The sequence below is a fragment of the Cyclospora cayetanensis genome, unplaced genomic scaffold, assembly GCF_002999335.1.
Source record: "Cyclospora cayetanensis isolate NF1_C8 unplaced genomic scaffold, CcayRef3 CcayRef3_contig_277, whole genome shotgun sequence".
NCBI classification, from domain to species: domain Eukaryota; phylum Apicomplexa; class Conoidasida; order Eucoccidiorida; family Eimeriidae; genus Cyclospora; species Cyclospora cayetanensis.
In genome coordinates this window covers 1-12,084 of record NW_020312233.1, presented here as the reverse complement: position 1 = coordinate 12,084, position 12,084 = coordinate 1, and the positions used below count along the sequence as shown (strand labels likewise).

Genomic DNA, 12,084 nt, shown 5'->3' with positions numbered 1-12,084 from the left:
GTCCCATTTCGGGGAAAATATGAGATGCTTGTAAATTATTAACTGTAGACACTTTCGAAGCACTATCGATGGGCGACAGCACTACTCTCTATCAATCTCACAGGCCACGTTGCTATATGCCTTGGACCATTTAGGATGTTGTGAAGTTGCAAACAGCTGTAAGCCTCTGTCAGTCGGCTGTTAGAATACTCGGAAAGAATCACAGAAAATGATGAAAAGAGCACAGACAAGGAAACATCCCGAAGACAGGGGCCACTGCATGCGAGGCACTGCAGCCACGAAGTCGGCGACAGCGCCGCAAGGGTTGGCGCTCGGTGGTAAATATCATAAGCTGTAGCCATTTGCAAAGGGGCGCAGCAAAGTATGAAATGCGACTAGAGGCTTTATTGAATAAGAAAGCCCATGGGATCTCCCGCTGTCACCTAATCGGCGCAGCTTCCCAGCGCTGGCAATTGCTCTTCACACTGTTGCTACGAAGCGGCAACAGCAAACAAGGCAGCATTTGGTACCTTATTTTGCCCACATTTTGAGTCGAAGAATACTTGAAAATTGTTCTGGGAGGTCTCTGTGTGGCAGGACTGCGGCAAGGGGGCCGGATCGGAGCTGCAGTTGTCTGTCGTTGGTACTGGTTCCCGGTTTGCCGGTGACGATGGTGGGAGCCAGTGCTGTGCTGGTTTTGGATGGGCGCGGAAAAGTGATTATTGGCCGTGACTATCGAGGCGACGTCTCTCTGGCTGTAGGGGAACGGTTCGTCAGCCGCGTCCTTGAGCAGGATGAGGCGGCCGTGACACCTGTATTCGAAGATGAGGGGGTGACGTATTGCTGGGTGAAGCTAAGGAATATCTACTTGCTTGCGCTTACCCGTCGCAATGCCAATGCAATAATGCTTCTGGCCTTCCTGCACAAACTGGGTGCAGTGCTAACGAGTTACTTTCACGAACTTGCAGAGGAAAGTCTTCGTGACAACTTCGTCATCACTTACGAGCTGTTAGACGAGATGCTGGATAATGGATACCCCCAGACTACGGAGGTTAAGGTCTTGAGCGAGTTCATAAAAAACCAGGCTCACCAGCTTTCCACTGCTGCGGTTCGGCCGCCTACCGCAATGACCAATGCGGTATCATGGCGATCCGAGGGTATTGTGCATAAGAAGAATGAGATCTTTTTGGACGTTGTAGAAAAGCTCGATTTGCTGGTGGCGGCAAACGGAAATGTTTTGAGGTCGGAAATCTTCGGCTCACTCAAGATGAAATCATTTCTTTCAGGCATGCCAGAGCTGAAACTTGGATTGAATGACAAGCTAGTATTGGAAAACAGTGGGAAGTCGACGGGCCGAGGTAGATCCATAGAGATGGAGGATGTGAAGTTTCACCAATGCGTGCGTCTTGCGCGATTCGAGAACGATAGAACCATTTCCTTCATCCCACCTGATGGAGAGTGCGAGCTCATGTCGTACCGACTCCATACTCAAGTCAAGCCACTTATTTGGGTGGACTGCCAGGTGGACACGGGCAGCTCTGGTAGCCGTCTGGAGTATCTCGTCCGGGCAAGGAGCCAATTCAAGCCTCGTTCAGTGGCGGGGGGTGTCGAGATTCGAATTCCGGTTCCAGCGGATGCTGGTGCTGGACATTTCAAGACCACCATTGGCAGTGCGAAGTATGTTCCGGACCTGGATTGCCTTGTATGGAGCATCCGGCATTTCCAAGGGCAGAGAGAATACAGCATGACGGCTTCGTTTGCGCTGCCATCTGTAGAGGACGATTCTAGACGAAATTTCCTGCGGAGGCCGATTCAAGTCATCTTTGAGATCCCGTACTTTACTGTGTCAGGGATCACCGTTCGTTACCTCAAAATAATTGAGAAGAGTGGCTACCAAGCCCTTCCGTGGGTCAGATACATTACTCAAAATGGAGATTACCAGCTTCGTCTGACTTGACTTTTGCTGCGCATCTGGTGGCTCCGCTGTGTTATGTCCTACGACGCACGTTTTTGTTGTCCGCATCCGTTGTTTCTTGCTGCTAAAGTGTTGCTTCTCCTCGTAGGCATGCAAGGGGTTGGGGTGCGGCATTTTGCTATGGGGGTATTGCTGTCCCTAGGCCGCTGCACGATTCGGTTGGAGGCAGGAAATTGGCAAGCGGCAGCGCTTGAGGATATTAATGCGCCTGACTGCAGCCTGAATCAGCGTTCGGTCCTAAGAATAAATTTAGGCTGCGATGATACGAGGCCATTGAAACAAAGTTTCGAATTATCCTCATGGATGTAGGGCTGTGGATTCGTGGAAAACCGTGCTATGCAACGAATCCAAGACGGCTGTTATTCAAAGCCGGTTGTTTTGCACGTAGATAATGCTTACCTCTGACTTAGTAGGCCTCTTTCCTGAATGCAAACTGCACAAATACCGGGGAAGGCTCGGCATAGTGGGGGTGGTGCTGCGTTTCCTTAGATCTGAAAATGCTCGAGGAGTGGAATTTTCGTGCAATAATTGATCACTGCGTACCTAAGCCAATCCAGTGGGTACGCCTGTCGAGGAGCTGGGCGTCACTGTATGAATGGGCACATTCGTAGCACAAACAAACTAATTTCTTTTCATAAGGAATGCGTCAAACCTGCCGAATCGCTCTTGCTGAGCCTTCTTCACATCTGGGATGTGTCCGACTCGGTCAAAAATTCTGGCATGTAATATTGGCAGTTTGGAGTCCCAGTGTCTCCATCACTAAGCATAGAGCCTCAATGCACGAGCACTGTTTTTCTATCTCCGTCGTGGTTCACTGATTGAAGTGGCTGAGTTAGTATTAATAAAGCGTTGGCCAATTTGTGAGTTCCACATTTCGGTTCTCAATTAAAACTGATTTTATCTTTCGTCAAGCAATTCGCCTTTCTATTGGGGACTGCATGGTTTTACACAAAATCCGCAAGTTGGTCCCCAGCACGAAAAGGGCGTGAGCTCGATGTCTTCCCGAGTTCAGGCCTGCTAATGGCTATTTTAGCAGGCAAAAACCTATTTTCTTCATTTTTACTTCCTTGTCTTAGACCATTGTAAATCTTAAAAGCCTGTGTGAAGTTTTGCTCATACAGTGGCCCCATTTGGGCCCCACGAAGGTCGCCCCGGCAGATTGGAATCGAGTCAGCCTCTCTTGTCCCCTGCCCCAAGCTCGGCGTTATTACATGTTAAATCCGACTAATTCTTATAATATGTGGGGGTATTCTTGCCCTTCACGTAGTACTGTGGCGTTTTCTCTTCCTAGCGCTCCTATTGGCTTCTGAATTATATGGTGTAGCAGTCCCCAGTGGAGATTTCCTGTCTTCGTGGAAATCAGTGAAGGTTTCGGAAGAATCCAGCAGCCTGATGCAATTTTATCAGCGGAGGGCTGTATCACATATTTGGTCCCTGCTTTGCTAACCTGATGACCGCGTCTCAAGACGAAAGTGGGCATGCTCCCGTATAGCTGTGGCTTGAGCTCTTGCTTGCCTGCTGGGATAGCTTACGCGCTTCAATGCTCGTGCTTCTACGCTGTTCATACCCCTTTGCTCTCTCGCTACGTGGCCTTCACGGGGGCAGGAAGCACAAGACTTGCTGGTGCACAATTTTTGATGCGGTCTGCTGCAGTCGTCGCTCTAGCGGCCGGAGCCTCGACGGGGATTATTGCGGACGTGATTCTTTTTCCTTTAGATTTTCTCAAGACGCATGCTCAGGGCAAAACTCCGTCTTCTGCCACAGCGGCCGCTCCTCCTGCAGCTAATAGTGTGGCTAGAGGGTTAATAGGCAGGGCAGATGGCGCCTCAGGTTCTGTGGCATCGTCGGGTCATACTTCGGCCTTGCCCCAATCCAAGTCACCGACACCATGCAAGTCTTTAGATGCTGTGCGTCAGTGCGGGAGGCCCAGTGGCTTGAGTGCATGCTACAGAGGGATTGCAGCCCTGGCGATGGGGAGCATGCCTTCCTCTGCTGGGTTCTTCTTGGTCTATGAAGTGGCGAAGGTCAAGCTAAAATCACTAGGTCAGTGATGTTGAGTAGAACTCATGTTGAGCCCATAGGGGCAGCAAGCACAGCAGCAGCTACTGCTGCCCTTGATCCTGCCGCGGTTCCTGCTGCATCTGATCGGCACTGACATCACTCGAGTTCGCAGCTGCACGTAATTCTGCATGACCGATCATAGAAAGCAGGTTCGACTTGTGCTATTCCGCAGATTCTTGCTCGTCACACACGATGACGCACATCCTGGCCGCTGCAGTAGCGGAGGCGAGTGCTTGCGTCATTCGGTAGGCAGGGGAGACCCCATCGGAAAATGGGCACGGGGGGTAGCAGGGGTCGAAAGTTCGAACAGGCCAGTTTTTAAAAAGTTTGTTCAGCACTTTCCATTCCTACCCGCTGAACATGCCTCTTTTTGCTCCGGTTGTATGAAGCCGATTTGGGGCTTTGTTGAGGGAAAATCAACTTTTTGGACTGACCACTCCATGTGATGTTTGCTTCTGCTGCAGCAATCCTTTCGAGGTTGTGAAGCAGCAGGTACAACTAGGCCTGTATGAATCCACTCCCGAAGGCTTTGCCGCTGTATGGCGGCATGGAGGAACCCGCGGATTTTTTGTGGGCATGGGCGCATCCATGCTTCGAGACGTGCCTTTTGCCGCACTCCAGCTTTCTATTTGGGAATGGATGAAATTGAAGACTCTCGGTGCGCTCTTCTATACTTCATTCTTGTTGTTGCAGGCTTTTTGACTTGTGGCCTCGAGGAGGCAGTGCAGCTATCTGATTGAGGCTTCCTTTTGTTCTTATTGAGCACAACAAGTGGGTTGCTACAGCTCTTGTTGCATCACCTCTGTAATTGCGCGGTGTCCTGTATGTGCAGGGGAAAGCCCACCTCATACCCGCTTTTCTACGGTGGTTTCTGGAGCGGCAGGAATGGTTTCAGGTAGGTGGTAGCCGCGCTGGCCACCACACCACAGGGCCGGAACTTTCGCACTGGCGCATGCATGCCGTTCCCCTTGTGCATGTTTCCTGTCTTCGCTCTGTCAATATATATATGGCGTTGGCGTTTCTGAGTTGGGGAAGGTGAGACATGATGCTGCGCTGCAGGGGCAATAGCTGCTCTAGTAACTACGCCAATGGATGTAGCGAAGACAAGGCTGATGACTCAGAAACCAGGGACTCAGCAGGTTGGTTCTCCAATAGGGTTGTACATAGTGCGCGCGTCCGTTATGAGAGCTGACGAGGGCAAAGGGTGGCGGGTGGCATATGAGTGGAGCTGATGAAACAGCCTTTTTCGTAGCCGCAAGGCTGTTGAGGTTCTTACATTAAATGAAATCTGTTACAGCAGCTAGCACCGGCCATCGCTGAAATTTCATGTATCAAGCGGTGTAGTAAGGTGGGAAAAGGGGCGGGATTAGAATTGTATGATTTATGCTGTCGCAGTACCGAGGCCTCTGCCATTGCCTGCGCATAATGCTGCGGAATGAGGGCATCTCGTCGTTGTTCCTTGGGGTTAAAATGCGTTGCCTATGGGTTGCACTCGGGGGTGGCATCTTCCTTGGGGGCTACGACGCGTTTAAGGCCTGCTATGGCCAGCTCTTTGAGCGTTACAATCTTTTTGAAAAGCGGCCTTGCGGAGACTGCTCGCAACTTGTGGGAATTTCACAGCCGTCGTGCGAGCTGGCCAGCAGATCCCCTGATGCCCCCAATTAAGTAAAAAAATGAGCTGACGCTTACAGTGATCAATGCGAAACAGCATTTTCATGTTCTCCTAGGGGAAGCTTTAGTGCAGTAGCTGTCTATCAGGCAACCTGCTGTGCGAGCAGCAAAGGTGCTGCATTGATACCCTTGTCTCTTGGCTTTTTCAGAGGCAGTCTTAATACTTTTTTTAAAACTGTAGCTTTTATTTCTGACTCTCAGACTCGCCCTAGCTTGTTCCGCCATAACTGTCAAGTCATTGGGCTATGCATCAGCTCGTGCTTACACCAGTGTACTAACTTTCGGGGGTGAATATTCCCGCCTGATGCAAATTCGGGCACGCGATCTAGTACGGAAAATTATCTGGCTTCTTAGATACTAATCCATGCGCTGTACACCCAACAGTCTTTAATGCCCCACAGGACTATCGTGACTGGGGAAGCTAGCCTCCTTCTAAAGCCTGAACTGATCATCGTAAAGCAAGGCCGATACAGGCTGGACTACTTCTGTAGAGCTTTATTAGAATTACGAAAGCAAAGTCCCAATGACGGTTCCCAGGTTACTCGCATACATTTTTCCTGGTTGGGGTGGAAGCGACACCCCTCAAATCGTTCTAGCGAAGTCACAATATATCACTCCACATTTGTATCCGTCTCCTCGTTTGGATCGACATCGATTTTGGACCTTGTTCCTGGAGGGATGGGAAGCAACATGGCAGGATCCTGCCAAGCGACGAGCTCCGGAAGCAGCCGGCTCTCGGGATCAGTCTTTAAGAATCCACTAATAAGGTTCTTCATCTCTTCAGGCATTCTTGTGTTGCATTTTTGATAACCTATGGTATCTCCCGAAGTCACGGGAACCGACTTGCACCAGAAAGTGTAAAGTGTCATGCCCAGTTGCCATGCGTCTTGCGATGGGCATGCAGTAGGCAGCTCTGTATCGTCAGTAGTCGTTTGTAGCTCAGGAGGAACAAACACTGCTGTAGCAAATGAATTTCCCGACAGGGTAGTCCCCTTCCTAACAGATTGCCACGAATTACTAAGGAAGACCAAACCCGTTTCGGTGATTAGAAAGGCCCTTGGATAGATGTTCGTATGAACCAGAGTCGCACAGTTGAGAGTTGCGACGGCACGCACGGCCTGTTGGGACATACTTAAAAGTGCTCTTTGTCCTCTTGTGGAGGATCCAGCATTGGCAATGACGGTCTCTGATGTTGTGTGTATGTAAGGACGGCGGGAAACAGCGTTGAGGAAGGTCTGACCGTCTGGAGATTGCACGTAGTTTCCGAGACCCCGAAACTCATACAAATTAATTGGAATATCCAGTTTTAGGCTACGCCTAAACGTTGCAAGCGGTTCCCCTTGCGGGTCCATCTTCGCAATGAAAAAGTCTTGCTCCAAGAAGTCCACCGCTCTATCATTTCCCTCAACATCGGTATAGAGCCTGCCAATCCAATAATGCCCTGAGTCATCTTTGACTAGCGTATCTACGAAACGCGGATTTGTTTCCAACACGCGGACAAACGTCGCTTGTAGGCTTTCGTTCCCATTCGACAGCGTAACCGTATTGGTGGCATCCTCGGATGTCGTTTTGTCGTCTGAAGTGTCTGTCGCAGTGCTATTTCTATTCTTCCACCATTTCGATACTTTTGCCTTGTGTAGAATCTTTGCAATGTACTTCTGGCCTGGTTCCTCTTCACACTTTGGCTTGTTGCTTTTCTTCGGTAACTTCGATATAAACTTAAGGAATTTTAGCAGACGAATCCATACAGTTAAAGACGTAGAGCTTAAAACGGATGAAGCAGCTGCGACAGTTGGTAGATTTCTGATGACGGCAGGCATTGAGTTTTCTTCGACCAAGGGTAGTTCCCCTTCCACCTGATCCTGCGAGCTTGAAGAACTGGAAGCCATAAGCGAAGCATTGCCTTCTAAGATACGGTTGTCTTCTAAGGTACGATTGAAATCTTCTGCATAATCTGATTTTTCTATGCTTCCTCGAAAATATGTCAATTTGGTCGGCGATATCTCGCCATCAGACGGTGAGGCACGACCAATCATATCCACTGCGGCATGCTTAGGTTGCATGTCTTGTGCTGTCTCTGGGGTGACATACTGCAGCAAAACATGCGAATCCTCATTGTTGGAGACCAAAGAGCTTGCTGGCTGGGTGGCAGCAAAGACGATTGTAGTATGCAGCACGACGAGGGCTGCCAGGAAGGGCTTCCTCCATACCAGAGCTTCGATTAAAGCGGTCATTCTTACTCAAAAAGAGACTGGCTTATTCAGCTTGAGAAAGCGTAAAAAATGTACCAAACTCTTTAAACTTTGAGAAGGAAGACGCGAAAGGAAATGGAGGCCCCTCGAGAACAAAGCAGCCTAATTTCTAAAGTTCTACACCACACGGCATACGGGAGTACGATTTATATCGAAAACAGCAACAAGTCTTGGAAATAATCAAAAAGGAAATAAAGCTCATCAATTTAAACAAAATTTCAGAATATTTTGATTCCGAAAATCAAGCGTTTATCGCTGATTGTGGATGCAGCTATGCCTGCGGTCTCGATAGGCCGGCACACTTGAGCCATCAATGCCGGACCAGAGGCAAAGCACATGCACAGAACGACGCCCTAAGAACCGTCATTTTCGGCACCTCCGGTCCCTTTATTCTAGCTTTCATATTGGACCTATATCTAAACTAGGTTCAAACAAAAGTTACGTCGTTATGTTTTCCTTCTAGCTTACTGCCATGGCTTATAGACGACTAGCACATATCAGGTGACCATGGAACCGCGCTGCAGATTGTAGAAACCATATACTAAATGCACACGTCCAGCAATGCCATATCGTCAATAAGCCTGTTACTAAGAAGTTGCGTGCATATTTTTGTTCCTTACTGCATGTCAGAGCACCCAGCCCGTCTACAGCCCCGCTGTACATATGTGTGTGCCGTAATCCGAGTGACCATGGAGTTGCTCTACAGTTTGCTGTAGCAGTCCAGAGGGTGCGAAGGTTCAACTATGCTCTACCGTTTATAGAGCCATTTATGGGAACGGCCTTTGGAATTGCCATTATTTCCTGCATGTCAGGGCACCAAACCTGCAAAAGACTTGCTGCATATGTAGTTACAGCGGCTCATATACGTATGCAGTTATGCTAAGGTGAATAGAATCTATGCTATATATCCTGATTTGAAAGGCTAAAAACGTTTGTCGACCAGATATGCAAAGGCACTTGGCGCAAACCTCGCAGTGAAGCCAGCCTATTTCCCACACTCTCAAAACCTGTGCGGATGGAGGGTGTAGCCCTCACTCGTAACAAAGCGAGGGTTAGATACGTGTGGCTTCTCCCTCTACGTCTGCCAAGAACGTGCTGGTTTCAGAAGCCCCCACTATCTGTCAATTCCAAACTCGTTTCAACCCACTCGGCAAACCCCCATGAGGAGCCCCATAGCCCTATAAAAATATCGGAGACCGCTATTGCTGGTATATTCTAGGAATAGTATGACTCTCTTTGACCTCAAAAATAGATATCTTCAACAGTAAGAGAGGAGCATCAGCGGTGCTGCGCGCATTTAATCCCTGGAGCACTCTCGATATTCTTCCACAACGTCAAGCAGTGTATCCATAAAAACAGCCTGCTTCTGAATGTGCAGCTAACATTGCGCTGCGGAAAGCGGAATGCGGCAGCAACCAAACCAAGTCGGTAAAATAGAAAATTCCAATTGACTGTATCAAGTCTAGGGGCAACTATCTAGTGGTATGGCCTGGCATGCCCGTTGCATGAGCCTTCCTTGTTTTTGAGCAACAAAGGGCACAGCAGCACACAGCACTTCTCACCACTCGTCTGACTGCACATCCCTTCTTAAGCTTTAAAGGTTGGCATCTCGCATTTCTATCCGGTTCTACTGTTTCATGTTAAACAGAGGGTTCAGTACCCTTGTACACTAAGTCTCCGTTTTAGTAACACAATGCTGTGCTTTTAACCTAAAGTATATTTGCTTACGGCTACTCTTCACAAAGCTTTCTGATCGCGACAGGGAAGCTTGAAAGTGCCAAGATTATTGTCTATCGATGTTTAGCCAGCGGGCACAACTAACCGCCCGGTTAGAGGATAGTGATGCGTACACCATTCCCCGAAGAAGAGTTGGATTCATTAGTGTCTGTGCTACGAGGTGTGCTCAGGGGCTCATCTGAGTCGAGGCGTCGTTCGCCCGTGAACGGTGGAGGGTCAGCTATCCACAAGTCTTCTGGAATCGGCGGTTCCAGTCGCGAGAAGCTGGGCTGTGCACCTGGAGAATGCTTTGCTTCGCCACTAGCAATACGCGTTTGGGGGGAACTGGAGTACTCTATTAGCGTGGGCGGAGAGTCCTCCCTGCGACCCTTCTTAACTGCTGCAACTGCAGCTGAAGAACCATAACCCGCCGGATGGAGGTCACGTGTCTGGCCGCGCCGCACTGTCGGGGAGGACAACTCTCCGATGTCAGATGCCGCCGAATGCCTCACTTCCGCAGTGCTTGACTTTCCACTCGGTGCTACCGATAATGTTGGGCTGCTAGCTCCAGGCTCTGACGAGAAGAAAGATGTAATGTTGGAGGCCAGACCTTGCGCCAACCCGGAGTTGCTGAGATATTGCGACACAACACTAGCGCCTTTGTATGCGTGTTCTACACCCACGCCAGCAAGGCGCTTAAGATGCCCCAATGCAGCTTCCGAGTTATCTATGGAGTCCTTCGGCATCATCCATTTACTGCGATGTGCATTCGCTGCTTGAGTCTCCACTTTCCACGCCCTCGCTTCCCCTAGTGCCCAGTCAGCACCCCTCCGAAGCGGCACCTCGCTGTGTGCGGATGCAAAACCTTCACTGCTGGTGAAGGGAGAACCCGCAGGGGGAAAGGGCTTCGCGGGCTGGGAATCTACAGCTTGGAAAGGGGCCATTTCCCTCAGATCCCTCTCAGCCACTCCCTCCGCGACTGCCGTCGGTGCGCTCCGGACTGTGGACCGACTGCCCAGCAGGTCGTCGGCGCTGCACCGGCAACAATGGCAGAAGAAATCATTATCAGCTACCCGCTCGATGCGACAACATTCGCCGAAGGTCCATGCCTATTTCGAGAGTTAGAGGCAGCTAGCTGCTACGCTACAGAACAGATACGGACTCACCGCAGCCGCATGGCTGAGCTAAGGAGGGCCTTCGGGTCAAAGGACGGCAGGTGCTGCAGCAGCTTCATGCAGGCTGTAAAATCTCCGGCTAATAGAGCTGGCTTGAGCTGCACGATCAGAGGAGCACATGCGCAGGCGCAGTTCGAAGTGCCTTGCAGTAAGGCTTACGGCGAGAAGCCGAAGCGACGGGTCCGGCGGACTGCCAGGCAAGCGGCTTCGCATTGCGAGCCGAGGCAGCAAACGCCACATTTGCCCTCACCCAAATAATCATCGCAACACAAACGTAATACAGCAGTGGCAACGGCCGCCCCGAGTCCGCTATAAAGCTGTCCCATAGGGAGAGCACATCCGGCATTTCAAACTCCTGCAAGCGCAACACAGGAGGAGATGCTCAATGCATGTTGCTGCATCCAGATCACCTCGGCGAAGGGGCCTGCGTCCATAGGCTGGTGATCAGCTACAACGATCGGCTAGATGCATCTGCTGAGCACCATAGGATTCGAGGTGACAACGGCCCTTCGCTTACTTGCGTCAGCATCAGCAGCAGCCATCGCAATGCGTAAAATTGCGGCTCAACGCCCAGGGAGTTGAGATGCATCCAAATCTCCTCGTCCTAAGGAAAAAACCCAGCTCATTCACCGAGATCCTAGTGTGTGAGCACGCCACCTACGCCTCTCACTCGACGGTACTTCATGCAGCACAGAGCCGCCTCCCATGCCCCCTCCAGTCCCATTCCCCCCCTCCCCCCCTTGTGCTCCCCTTCGTCCCCCCAGGCGCACGTGGTGTCGAATCAAGGCGTCCAGACGCGCGAGACGGCCACGCACTCCAGCATCCGTCGGATCAAGAGCTTTACAGAAGGCATCGCGTTGCTGCTGCATTACTTCGCTAAAGCAGTAGAAGACCTCGGCCTCGGCCTACGCGCAAGAGAAGCACATAGCGACATCCCCGGAGACGCTTTGGCGAGTGCAAAAAAATCCTATTTATGCAGACCTAAGGGCAGGAAAAGAAGCGCTGTTCGTTCTTGCGCGCCGCACGCGAAGTCAGAGAGAGAGAGAGAGAGAGAGAGAGAGAGAGAGAGAGAGAGAGAGAGAGACAGACACAAACAGACACAGAGAAAAACACAACAACACAAAGGACGGGAACGCGTACAAAAGAAGAACACGAGAAGAGGGAGGACAGAAAAAGAGAAGATAAAGAAAAGAAGCATAAGAGTCAAAAAGGAAAAAGATCATATATTTAAGAATATATACATATATAAATATTT

The 12,084-nt window shown here is 50.2% G+C and overlaps 4 protein-coding genes across 4 annotated transcripts; 2 read left to right on the top strand and 2 right to left on the bottom strand.

The window, feature by feature from the left end:
- The first annotated feature begins 649 nt into the window (after positions 1 to 649).
- On the top strand, positions 650 to 1,936 carry LOC34623576 (AP-1 complex subunit mu-1). Its single transcript, XM_022736694.1, has one exon. It carries the CDS (start codon positions 650 to 652, stop codon positions 1,934 to 1,936), a length of 1,287 nt encoding a protein of 428 aa, XP_022592737.1.
- A 1,468-nt stretch (positions 1,937 to 3,404) lies between these two features.
- On the top strand, positions 3,405 to 5,680 carry LOC34623575 (S-adenosylmethionine mitochondrial carrier protein). Its single transcript, XM_022736693.2, has 7 exons — positions 3,405 to 3,426; positions 3,608 to 3,997; positions 4,188 to 4,260; positions 4,480 to 4,673; positions 4,848 to 4,910; positions 5,075 to 5,154; positions 5,411 to 5,680. The coding sequence occupies exons 1-7, from the start codon at positions 3,405 to 3,407 to the stop codon at positions 5,678 to 5,680; spliced, it is 1,092 nt and encodes a 363-aa protein (XP_022592736.2).
- A 617-nt stretch (positions 5,681 to 6,297) lies between these two features.
- On the bottom strand, positions 6,298 to 7,920 carry LOC34623574. Its single transcript, XM_022736692.1, has one exon. The coding sequence runs from the start codon at positions 7,918 to 7,920 to the stop codon at positions 6,298 to 6,300; it is 1,623 nt and encodes a 540-aa protein (XP_022592735.1).
- Positions 7,921 to 9,039: 1,119 nt separating this feature from the next.
- Positions 9,040 to 11,734, bottom strand: LOC34623573 (the record flags this gene model as incomplete). Its single annotated transcript, XM_026338561.1, has 7 exons — positions 9,040 to 9,153; positions 9,501 to 9,565; positions 9,791 to 10,686; positions 10,821 to 10,927; positions 11,080 to 11,184; positions 11,347 to 11,433; positions 11,600 to 11,734. Coding segments are annotated over 7 exons (1,509 nt in total), but the record flags the coding sequence as incomplete, so codon positions are not given.
- Positions 11,735 to 12,084: the final 350 nt, after the last annotated feature.